We start from the raw sequence: 13,463 nt of genomic DNA, 5'->3' as shown, positions 1-13,463 counted from the left end.
CCCAACATAGTTTCCACTGTATCAGACTGCCATTGTTTACTAAAACCATCAGTACAGCATTGGAATGGTAGATTTTAAAGCATTTATTGGAATGTTGTTTGCTAGTTCACATTAGCAGCTGCTTGTTGATACTGCGCAGTTACGAAGCCCTAAATATTAGGCGAGGCCAGGGAGCAGAGCAGCTTTGAAATGACACTCTGTTTGATCGGGTCCTGCAGTGATTGTTAAAAGCATACCCACTTTCTTTGGAAGCCTCCTCAGCTTCCACACTATCACAGCACCTGCAGTTCCAATTTACAATCTCCTCAGCCCTCCTTTGAAGTTATTCTTGCCCAATTGCCTGGTGTTAATATTAATTAAATATGATTTGCAACTTGAAATATGGTGTTATCAATGGAATTCAGCTGTAGGAATATAAAGTAAAACTTTCAATTGAATTAAAATGTTTCCTTTCATTCATAGTATTTTACAACATTAATACTTTTGTCAAATTGATTTTTGCCTGCTGGAAGTCATTTTTCCAAAGCAATGAACATCTGAGAGGGAAAACTCCTCTTTATGCATTCGTTTCTTTTTGTCATTGAAAAATTGTTTGTTTTAATTGTAAAAGGAATCCATTCCAGTTCATAGACATTTGGTCCCTGTTTGTAACCCAAGGAGGGGGAGAGGGGGAAGGCAATTCTTTCTTTTCAAACAATAATAAGTTTTAAAATATATGGCCTAAAGGAAGGGTGAGAAAACACAGTCATAATGTCCAATGTACACTCTTTGAAAACACTTGAGGGTAGGGATTGGGGTGCAGGGTAAGAGAGGGAGAATGATGGAAGGGTGCCATTGATCTAGATGTCTTATACTCATAACTTGGCATACAGAATTGAAACCTCCTTGTTCATTACTTAATAATTTAAAAAGACTCCGTGGGTATTTCTCGATTTTATGCTAGGAATAAGATGCCCCTTTATTGTTTGACACTGGTTCTCAAATTTTTGGCCTGTGTTAATCATTTTATATACATAGAATGGATGAATTAAACTGGTTAAGCAGAGTAACATTTCAAACAGTCTCTTCCAATCTAATGACCTCTATGGTTCCTTCCAACACTGAGATTTTAAGATTCAGAATGCATGTCAGACAATAGTCAGAAGCTCCAGCATTTGCAAATTAGAAAAAAAGTCACATTTAGTACAAAATTTGACAGATTCAGGTCTATTCTGCTCACTGTAATGTATGCTATGAGGACCTGAAGGTCTGTCATCTTCAATAAGCCATCAGTAAACACGATGACTGATTAAAGGAGGTGTGTCACCATACTGTGCAAAATCCACAATGAAAAGATACCATGCTTTCACCCACTCCTTTTATCTTCAAAGATAAAGCTTTAGTTTCCTTGCCCCTTATAATGACAGTGGTAGCATTAACATTTATTATCCTGTCTTCTTTTTAAAATAGTATAATAAGGTAAGACAAAGGAATGAAAGAGCCTGTCTAAAGACTCAAGGAAGTCATTTATTGAGTCACAAGCTACAAGCCCCACAGCTTATGATGGAAAAGAAGGAGTGACTATCATCAACCCCTTTATTACAATATCAATGAAATATTGCATTGAATAATTAAAACAAGACAAATAGAGAACTCTGTTCCTAACAATTGATGGTATAACATGAGTGATGAGTAAGTCTTAACCAGCAGCAACTCAGCGATTCCTTCCCTCAAGCCAAAAGAGACCAGAGGAGGAAATAAAAATAAATTAAGCCAGAAGGGATTCTCTGGGTGTTCATAATTTTGCAGGTGTTACCAGGGCAGGGGGGGGTGGCGGGTTCTTAGAACTGCTTAAACTTCAAGACATGGAAACAACAGGTTTTCTTTTGGTTGTTGACGTTGTAGCCAATGTACTGTATGTAGTTCTTTTTATTTTACTTCATTTTTCTTTTTCCATTAGTTTATCCCTGGCATTTCACTGTCTTTGATTCTGGTACCCTGCATCTTGTATATACATTTATCTAATTTGGGGAAGGGAAGGGGAATGCCACAATGCTGAAACAAGGACACAGGATGACCCATTGCAACAACGATACTCATAAGACACTGTCGGAAATGAACTTTACAACTTTGGTGGGGGGGGGGAGAGGACGAGTGGGAGAGGGAAGGGATAGTGGGAGAAAAACAAAGGAGTGGGTAACAATGCTTGACAAGAAATGTACTCATTACCTTACTCACGTAACTGTAACCCCTCTGTACGGCATCTTTACAATAAAATAATTTTTTTAAAAAAGCAAGGCAACAAAACAACCAGCACTCACTGGATTTTCAGTACCCTACAATGGCAATCCTACTAGGAAGCTCTTGTCTACTTTGATGCCGAGGAAAGCTGAATACTGAGATCCCACCTGCTACAGTAGAAGCACAAATTATCAATTATGTCATCCTAACCACACACATACACGAGATGGAAGGACAAAATTCAATTGAACACCATAGGAACTTCTGAATTGGTTAGGTTATAGGTTTCCCTGTTTACCAAATTTCTGCCTACCTAGTGCCCACCTCAGTCTACCTTTATTCTAACCCATTGTCCTCCAGACTCCTTCCCTTCTAAGTACCTGAACTCCATCTCCCAGATAACTTTGAATTTCCTCATAGTGAGTTGAACTATCTCTCACAAAGATATGTTGAAATCCTAACCTCTGTAGCTCATTTGAAGATAGGGTCATTATAGATACCATTAGTTAGAAAATAAGATCCTACTGGAGTAATCCAATAGGACTGCAGCCTAATACAGAGAGAAGATGCAGGCATGGAAGACATCTGTGTAATAGCAGAGGCAAAGACTGTGATGCATCTGTAAGCCAAGGAATACCAAGTCTCCTGGCAAACATAGCAGCCCCAAGGACCAGGAAGGTTTCTCCCCTATCAATTCCAGAGCCAGCACAGTCCCGCGAACACCTAAACTTAAAATGTCTAACCACCAGAACTGTGAGGCAAAGAATCTTGTTTCAAGTCACCTACCTTGTACTTTGCTATGGCAGATTGGGAAACTAAAACTTCCAACTTGATGACATTACTTAGTTCTCTGGAAGTACATGGCGCACATTTAGCTATGTGCTTTGGCAAAAGGTTCTGTTCCTATATGAAGAACAGTGCAAGGTTCTTGATGTTTTCCTACCACTTCCCATACTAGCACCCTCTTCAAAGTTGACAGATAGCCCTCTTATAAGTACAAACCCACCAAGAGAGACAGATAGAGAGAAAGAGAAAAACATTCTATCCTATCTTTATTGTTTTTTTTTTTTTTTGTCGGTCTTGGAGCCCAAACTCTAGGCCAGGGCGCTGTCCCGCAGCTCTTCAGCTCAAGCCTAGCACTCTACCACTTGAGCCACAGCACTACTTCCAGCTTTTTTCTTTTTGCTTATGTGGTGCTGAAGAGTAGCTACTTATTATTGTGTGTAGGCCATTATTCCCAATCCTTCTATTCAAGCTGCTCCCTAAAAGTCCATCCTCAGTCCCCTTTGCTTCAATTGCCTTTGCTTCTCCAGGAACCACAGTTCTCTTTTCAACTACTAATTTTGTGTCTGCAAATTTTAGATCTACCTCTCAATTCCTACTTAGCTCAGATCAGTGCTCCTTGCTGCCCTTCTCCACAAAGATATATGGAGAAGCACAGTGTTTTTATTATCAGGCTTAAGCTCTCCACTCCAGACCAACCTTTCCACAGGGGGTTCTATGTATGGGACTTGAGTCAGCCAGGTACAGAATTACATGGTCAGTTTTAATTTCTCTCTTATACTCAACCCCTATAACTAGTCAGTTACTAGGCCCCATAGACTCTACCTGAGAAATGTCACTCAAGTCTATTTCCTCTTGCATATTAATATTATTAAGCAAAGACTGATATTGCAGAGGTCCCTTAGTACCATCATAAGTGCATATTCTGACAGATTTCCTCACTCATCAGCAATTCCTCTTTTGTTTAAAAAAATATTAAGGATAAAATAAAAACCCTATTACTTGAAATACTCAACTATGGGTCAGTATTGAACCTTCCAATTTTGTCTCCTACACCTCACTAAGGACTATGTTCCAGTCAGAGGGTGCTATTGGCTGATCCCAAAATGATTTGGGGCTTTTTTCAGTAAGCATTCTATAGTCAAGAGTTGCTTTGTGCAGGCACTCTAACTGTCAGGACATCAAAGGCCTATTTGTCTTTATTTTCTCAGGTATCTCTCATCTCTCCTTTACAAGGATATTGCCTAGAGAAGAGCCATCGCTGAGGTCTCTGACTGCCATCACTCATGAATTTCATCCTCTCTGATTCACAAAGGACATTTTCTCAAGTCTCAGACTTTGTTCAAATTAAAAACACTCTAATGGAACTGTACAAGTAATTTATCACTAAATGCATTTCCATTTCACTATCATTACATTATGATTTGCCTAAATTCATCAGAAACAAGACGCAGGATGCCTCAATTTAAGCTGAAATTTCTTCTTAACCAATGTTACTAAAGAGAAAAGAAATTCAGAATAAAGTGTGGAAACTTTTCTGTGTTAAGAATGTGAGAAATACATAATTTTCTGGTTAGGCATAAACTGTGAACCTATCTCCTTCTCGGTCAAGATACTGAGATTTTTAAATACACACCCCTCACATGATGACAGGGATGTCATCAATGTTGTAGGGAAAGCCACAAATGTTACAAAACTAATGAATTTTCATTAGAGTCGTCAGATAATTTCAGAATAGGTTAAGTTACTATCATTTGCCATTCCTGTTAATATCATTGTTATGTAAAAGGTTTAATTTTCAGCTATTTTTGTTCTAGATAAAAATCTTTGTCATTAAAATGAGGGATGATTTTGATATTTAATATATTCCATGGCATACTCTAGTGTAGTACTAATTTGGCCTTTTCAGTATTCTGCATATTAATTGACAAGCCATTCCCCCTACATTCCCCAGATAAGTGAAAACGGAAATAAAATGGACACCCAATCAACACAGAAGGCACTAAAATTATTTCACCCATATTAATGACTACAATGTTTTTTAAAGAAGCAGGAGTGATGAATGGTACCATCTGAATGGTTTTATGTGACAATATTACCAAAATATAGCAATGTTCTCTAAAAATGAAAACTAAGGGTTTCTTATTTTAGTCAAAAGAATAAAATTGTACTCTCACTTGCAGAACCAAACACTATGTCAGATTCCACAACAATTGGCAAATGACATCCTGTATTGAACTTTCCATAGCGATTTGTTTCATGCACATGAAATGTGTCTTACCCCTAAAGAATGTCCAAGATCACTGCAGAAAAGTTTTTTTTCAACATATATCTTGTTGATTCCATCTCATGGTGAATTATCACTCTAGTAAGAACTGACATCAGCTGCTTAAATAATGCATTAACCCTGCTTCCAGAAGCTATTGTTTTCATCTGAGTGGGCATTTTCTTTAATGACAAACTTGGGGCTTTTATTCAAGAGGATAATATAATTTAAAGTTCAATGGATGGTTTTCAATCATTTTTATAGTAATAGTGACATCATTTAAAATTCCAAAGAGCAAAGATTATGGTATCATGGACACTGCCGGAATGAGCAGGCGGCCAGTTACGTCAATTAACCTGATCTATCTAACAAGACTAGCTTTTTTCTACAGTTTCTGCTACAGTACAGGCATAGAATAAATGTTAAATAGAAACACTATTGTGCATAATAAATATCCATATTCTGCCATGTACAGAAGAAGTATAACAGGCATCTACAAGTCTTTCAAATGAAAGTTTTATCTTAATAACTTTATATTCTTTGCCCTTTGGTAATTGTAGTTAAACCCAAATCATCCCTATCATCTTTTACTGAATCAAAGCCTTCAAGAAAGATAAGAAATTGATCAACACAATTTCTCTAAGTTGGAAATAACTGAAAGATAGCCAATGGACATGTAAATCTTCCCATAAAATGCTATTCCCCATATAGAAAATTTCATTTTTATTAAGAGTACTAGTACTTAAGTGACAATAACATATCTTTTTTTCATCTGTAAAGATACACTGTCAGTAGGAGATGTGGAGGAAAGAAGGGATAGTAGGAAAAAAAAACAAAGGAAAGGGTAACAATGTTTGACAAGAAATATAATCATGGGGCTAGGAAGGTGGCTCAGTGGTAGAGCGCTTGCCTTGCATGCCTGAGGCCCTGGGTTCAATTCCTCAGCACCACATAAGCAGAAAAAAAAGACAGAAGTGGCACTATGGCTCAAGTGGTAGAGTGCTAGCCTTGAGCTGAAGAGCTAAGGGATAGTGCCCAGGCCCAGAGTTCAGGCCCCACGACCGGACCAAAAAAAAAAAAAAAAAGAAAGAAAGAGAGAAAGAAGAAAGAAAAGAAATGTAATCATTACCTAACTCATATAACTGTAACCCCTCTGTACAGCATCTTTGCAATAAAATAACTTTTTGAAAAAAAGATACACTATGGGCTAATTAGCAATAAGGCTAGTGTTCTAAATTGTTTTAGGCTGTCATTTTGTCTTATTCTATTTATTCCAAGTAGTGGGATGGATTTACAACCTCATGGGTAAACACACACGTTGGTGAAATGTCTAAAGGAATTTCAGTAAGCATTGTGAAGAAAGGCTAGGATGTATGCGGGGCATGATGCTCCACCTTTGCAATCCCTGCTCTCAGGAAGCTAATGCAGAAGGACAATGAGTCTCAGGCTAGTCTGAGATACATAGAGTGACCCATCTCACAAAGAAAATGACAGAAGATAAGAAGAAAGGAAAGGAAGGAAAGAAAGAAGAGAGTCAACAGCAAAATCAAGTTTTACCTTTTGTCCTTCATCCCACTGAAGTTTCAGAGTTAGGTAAAAAATTAAAAAAAAGCAAGAAATGTCACATATGTCACTAAGAACATCCATCATTTGAGTATAGACTTGGGGATTATAGTTGGGGGGTATTGCTTTAAGGTGACTATTAGTCTTAATCCCTCTAACATTGGATGTTAAACTCCACTGACTTTTTTAAAAATTAATAATTTGCTCATATAAACTTCCATCTAGAACCATCAAATGATATGTCACTTATTCAAATTTACAGTGGCTCTAATGTGCCAGCAAACTCCCTTGTCAAAACAAACTCAAATGTTCATCTGAGTCAGGTGTCCTACATCCTAAATTAGTACCCAAGTGTCACCTTGATAAACCTATTAAACAACAAAATCATTTCTAATATACCCAGCCTCCCTCTATAAGCCAGTGGAGTCCTGGATCTGTAGTAGCTCTAATTATTCCATACATCTCAGATAATACTTAGGGTTGCTCAGACTTCATTATAATGTCACTTCTAAACACAACCACCTGGTAAATGTATGCTCACCAATCTCCCTCGAGATCTGGGTGAAGGCCTCTACACCGCTCTCGCCATAGTTGCCCTCAGAAGCCAGTGTTGACACATAATTCCATCCCAGGGCTGTCACAATGTCCACCATGGCTTGGGCTTGGTAGGAATCAGGCGGGACCACCCGAGAGAAGAAGTCATACCTGGTGTTGTCACTTAGCTCTGGGGCTGTGGATGCATAGCTAATTTGAGGTATCTGCAAAACAAAAGACAGGTCATTTTACCCCTGTGCCGAATCCTGTAAATGATGAATTGACAAGAGATTAAACCACCAACACTATAACATAATTAGAAGGGCTATCTGGAAGATATCAAGAATAGGTAATTTCTTGGTGGTTGTGGAACCACCAATAAGAAAGAGTTTAGCTAGGCACCAGTGGCTCACGCCTGTAATCCTAGCTACTCAGGATGCTGAGATCTGAGGATCACAGTTCAAAGCCAGCCCAGGGAGAAAAGTCCATGAGACACTTATCTGCAATTAGCCATCAGAAAAAGCTGGAATGGTGCTGTGTCTCAAGTGGTAGAGCACTTGTCTTGAACTGGAGAGGTCAGGGACAGCACCCAGGCCCAGAGTTCAGGCCCCATGGTGGACAAAAAGAAAAAGGAGTTTAGTTTTGCCTTAGTTTTTTTGTTTGTTTGTTTCAGGAGCCAAAGGAAAACATTTGTGTTTGTTGTTGCTGCTGTTTATTCTACATGTAATTATTCTGGCTCAGAAATGAGTAACAAAGGCCTACTACATACATGCATATATCAGAAAAAGTCATCCTAAAATTGTCTTTAGCTTTAAGGCAGAAAGGCTGTACAATGCCTAACAAAATTCATCATGAGGTTCTTTTTTTCATCAGAGATTTGACACCATTAAGCCATAAGGTTGCATTTTTGCTAAATTATTCTATATAGTTTTGTAAGCTTAATTATTATTATTAATATTATCATTGGATAATACAAAAAGAATTGGTTGTAGTCAACCATGTAACTACTAATAAAGAGAGCTTTCCAATTCTGAAAAATTACATAGATTAAGAACCCAGATCATAAATTCTTTGGGAAAAGAGCCTATTTTTCTGACATAAACATGAAAAATTGATTAGATATTTTTTAAAAGGAATCCTCTATGATTTCTCAACAATTTTGGAGAGTAAATGATACAGCTCTGTCTGCATCTTATCACTGTTCATACCACACTAGTTATACGTGAAGGTTCACAGGTGAAATTGACTCCAAGATACCCTAGCTCAGATGGTATGCCTGAAGATGCAGGCTTGACTCTCACATAAAACAACCCATCTGATCTTGCAACTAACAGTTCCATCTTCCCACACAACCTGGTCAAATTCCCTCTAGCAAAACAATCCTCACACTTGACATCTTCTAGATAACTCTTCTAATTCTAGAGAGACCTACCCCATATTGATAGCCAGTGACATGACTGACTCCCTCAGATACAAGTAATGGCATGAAATGCCCAGATGGGCAGAACAACATGTCTGGAGCTCTCCAGGGTGCTTAGGAGCTGTTCAGCCTCTGTGCCTGCCTCCTGTGTCCCCCTTTATCTACCTACATGAGCTACAACAATGACAATTGAGCATAAACTATTTAACCCTAAATTCCTCCTGGTCTATTCTCTTGATGGGGACCATGTTAAGTTATGTATTAACATCATATGACCATGAAAAACATCTGGCCTACCTATTATTGCCCTTTCCTTTCTCTGCTTGGTATTAGCTCTGGGGTTGACAAACGGTTGCCTTATGCCTTTGTAGTTCAGGATTATTCAGAAAGACACTCCTTCCATGTAGACTAAATGCCAAACCTTGACCTTTCTTGCTTTTTTATCATTTTGTTTCAAGAAGAACACATATAAAAGACCATGGTGTCTCAGTGACATCTTCTCCCTCTTAGGAAATAAAAACCTTCCCAAAGATCAAGACATTGAGTATTTCTATGTTCTAATAAAAGAGTCAGTCGTCTGAGCTTGCCATTGGAGTGAATTCTGTATGTGAGTGGAGTGTGTGTGCATGTGTTTGTGTGCACATACTAGGGGGAGAGGAGAAATTCTACGACATTGTACACTTTCCTTGTCATATCTGGAAACAAAACCCTCCCACTTCCTCAGCTACTCAAGAGTCCAGCAGTAAAATGTTTTCCCCAACCCCCATTCTGTCTATAATAATGAGGCACCCCTTTCTAAAAATGAGCACAAAGTGTGAAAATTGAGTGTTTTGAAACCAAAACTAATTATCTCAAATTACTACCTTCAGTCAGTCACTTCCAGGGCTGTTTAATTAGCAGTCAGCATCATGTTTAGGATTAATTAAACAGGTGTAAAGTGTATAGAAAATAAAAGTGCAGATAGAAGATAGTTGTTTGATTAATTCAGTAATGGACTTTCTCCCTAAAGTCCTGGAGTTTTCTCTTTGGAGATCAATGTGTGAAAGAGCAACGTGAGACTGCACATTTGTATTTTCATGGGACATTTTTTTTGCTGTTTTGCATTCTAAAATAATGTACATTATGGTACAGTGATAATATTTTAAAACAACTTTCCAAGTCCTCAAGAAGTCACATCTCATGTTTATGTTGCTGCAGTAGACCACTAAGGCCTGGCTCATTAAGCATTTTAATTTCTATGCCAGCTTCCTCAATATTATCGCTGTCCTCCAATGAAACCCCTACTGACAACTGAAGTGAGAACATATTAAAGACTTGCAATGTTTCTTTTTCAACTCCCCAATCATACCACCTGAATCCTGGAGGTTTCTTCTATCACAAAACAACACCCACAACAATCAGGAACATGGTGAATGAAAGAGAGAAGTAGAAAATGAGATGAAAGGAAAAAGAAAAATGACATACAAACAAAGGGAAGGCAGCCTTTATCAGTTCTGTTCTTTTAAAGAAATACTACATGTCTAATCCTCTGTTGACTCCCACTTACTTGGAAACTTTAAGAAGAAAAATCCAATGTCTTCCATCTGGCTCAGAATGGCAATCAGACTCTGTGTTCCCTTCTCTCTCTCTCTCTCTCTCTCTCTCTCTCTCTCTCTCTCTCTCTGACTGGTGTCTTCTGTCCATACTTGGACAGCATCTGGACTTTGTCCATGCTGTTCCCCTGGCAGGGTGGATCAGACTGCGCCTCTCCATCTCATGATGGAATGCCTCCAAATCACCTTGGGCAGCTTCCTGGATCTCCATCAGCTTGGCCTTCACTAGTCCTCACACCCATATTCCCCATCCTCTGCTTTTAGAATCCTGATTGTCTTCTGGTACCTGATCCCCTCAGAAACAAGGACTCTATTGATTTGTTATCCAGGGCACCAGCCAGAGCAAGTACTCAGTAAGTATGGGGAGGCAATTTATTAATTAAAATATGGCAGGAAATCTGATAACACCCACTACCCTGTGCTGCACTGAAATGTCAAGCAGGCTTTTCTCTACTTGTCCCCCTCAACCCTTCTCTGCCCTGCTGTTTCCTACAAAGCATCCTTTACTAATGGCTTCCAGGTGAGTTCAGCCAAAGGGAGGCACCAGCAGTACATGAGAAGACAAGAGAAGGAAGAAGGTAGAATTCATTCCTCTAGCTTCTTCCCCAGTTGGCAAGGTATTTCCCAACCTGAGTCCTCCATCAGAGCAAAAGTTAGGGCCAGGCACTAGGATCATACTCCATCCTTGGAAGAGATCTAACAAATCTCTCACTACAGCCAGTTGCTGAGTACTTCACCACCCTATGATGATTCCTTTTACTGTGCCCACAACTTACACATGGCCCTTTCGTTAATCCTTCTACCATTGTCCTTCCAGTGTGCCAACAGCCTGGGTAATGTGACTATTGGACCCCTGTGACAGGTCTCTGTGAAGGAACAGTCCCTGCCATGTCCCCATCTCATGCCCAAACCTCCTAGTCCTTTTACACCCACTTTCCCTTCCAGCATTCTCCCCCATGTCCTTATATGACTCTCCCTTTTCCTTCTCTTGCAGCTCCTATACGCATCACACTGCATATTTGAAAACACCTGTCATTTTGCTTCTTTTCACTTCTCATTCTTCTTTGTGCTGAGGTTTCATAAGAATAAGATGTGTGCTTAAAATAAGTCCATACTTCCCTTACCCAAATAAAGAATATTTGAGGTGATTAATTACACAACTCCTCATCACCAGAGCTTTCCTTTCAAATATGGCTTTAATTTTCACTTTTTCCATTCATTTTCCAACCATATTCTTACTTCTGCTCACAGAAATGGAGATTCACATCCCCAACTCTACTCTTCTTGTTCCTGAACAAAGATTTCCTATCTAGCTTTCAACCTCTATGTACTCTCTCCAAAACTAAATCAAGAGCCAGAATTCTACATTTATTGGGAGAAATATATGGAAAGTTCTCTCTTTATGCTCTGAACTGACCCTGACCACATACATCTCAGGGATATATATACATATACATATACATATACAATCAGGAGACTAGGCAGTTCTTCTCTCCTTAGAGAGGAAACCCATACTCCTTGCAATATTCCTCTGGCAACTAGATGTGTGGAAGAGGGCTAGAGTCCATACTAATGGCTGGATTAATGGACTTCAAGTCTTCTGGGCAGGCAGAGGTGGGTCCCAAGGTTAACATTTATTGTAGAAGTACAAAATACTAGTTCAGCCTCAGGTCCAAGCTGAATTCTTTCCAATCTGCTTCTTAACAGACAGCTTTGTGTCTAGGGAGCTTTTTTGTGCTTACCTAGCTGTTAATAAAGCTAATTACTTGATCTTCATTTAGCTAGCAATTCTGTGCATCTTAGACTTACAACTCTAGGAAGAGATTTCAAAAATTTGATGCAGGTCTCCCAAAGGCAATGCTCTATTTCAAAAGAAATTCATTCATATGTATTCATACATGTATATTTTAATGTAACTTAGAAGAGACTATTATCCTTCAGTGCCTATCTCTACTCTTCCTAGATGGGACACTCGACTTTTCCTGAGGTATTTGAACCACCCAGGACTAGACTACATTTCCCAGACTTCTTTCAGTGGCCAGCATAACTTCTGAAAGTGTCCTTGGAAAGAAAGGGTATGCCCTTTTTGTGTTCTTCCCTCTGGAAGAACTGGAATTCAGACATCAATCAAAGATCCTCCTTATCATTTTCCTCCATGTACTCCAACACAGAAAGATTTGTTTTCTGTAAAACTATGTAAGTGAAAATTTTCTTATATTATTTAATAACAAAAAATATCTACCCAGCTTCTAAAGTTTCTAAGTAGCATGAGCTATTCACAGGCTGAGGTGTTAGAATTCCAGTTCAAATCAGCGAAGTGCCATTTTGGGTACAGACTATGCAGATTCATCACAGAGAAGTAGACTGTCACCATCACACTCTTTGGGATGCTACAAATGGCCCCCAAACCCCAGAAGTACCTTGGCCAATACCCTGAAAGCCCATGGAACTCAAATTTTCAATAGAGAACAAAAACTGCATGTCTAACCAAAGACAAAAGTTGCAGGTGATTCAATCATTTGCCTCTTCTAGCTGATCTTTACCTACAGACTGATGATCTATAGACATAGCTGAAAGTGAATCTCCCTCACACATGGCCTTTACAGACTGAGTCTATCTTATAAGACTGAGGGGTGAGATCAAGGATATTGGCACAGAGAGACTCTTTGGTGGCAAACATAAATCCCACATCTGCCTTTTTAAGGCTTCTAATGATACATATTAAAATATTGTATTAAGGTTGTGTTAAGTCTTGCCTACACCCAGTGAGCTCTGCATCTGTTTGCTACCATTTCTGATTGTTTGTTTGGTTTTTTTTTTTGCCAAAGAACTCAAGGAAGGCAAGACCCTTGGCAAGACTTCCACTTAGCCACCTAAAGCACAGCTAAGAGAAACCCAATAGAATTGTAAGAAATTTAAGTGTTCCTGCAAAGAAATTCACATACGTCTAAAGACAGGTTTTCAGACAGAAGACCTGGGTCACATGCATCTTCACAATCAATGCTTGCTTTAAAAAGGAAAAAGAAAACCATTTCATTCTTTTATCTCTGCAAACAACCTTGCTCATCCATTGATTGTCGAAGTT

General features: G+C 38.8%; 1 protein-coding gene across 3 annotated transcripts in view; it reads right to left on the bottom strand.

The window, feature by feature from the left end:
- The window catches only part of Grm8 (glutamate receptor, metabotropic 8), a 703,494-nt gene that overhangs the window by 554,356 nt on the left and 135,675 nt on the right, over positions 1 to 13,463 (bottom strand). For all 3 annotated transcript variants that reach the window (XM_013019942.1, XM_013019941.1, XM_013019943.1), the window contains exon 2: positions 7,374 to 7,590. In XM_013019942.1, the coding sequence (XP_012875396.1) occupies positions 7,374 to 7,590 (217 nt within the window). The remainder of the gene's footprint in view (positions 1 to 7,373; positions 7,591 to 13,463) is intronic.

This window comes from Dipodomys ordii, unplaced genomic scaffold (genome assembly GCF_000151885.1).
Source record: "Dipodomys ordii isolate 6190 unplaced genomic scaffold, Dord_2.0 Scaffold48, whole genome shotgun sequence".
In the NCBI taxonomy this organism is placed as follows: Eukaryota; Metazoa; Chordata; class Mammalia; order Rodentia; family Heteromyidae; genus Dipodomys; species Dipodomys ordii.
This window is presented reverse-complemented; position numbering and strand designations above follow the sequence as displayed.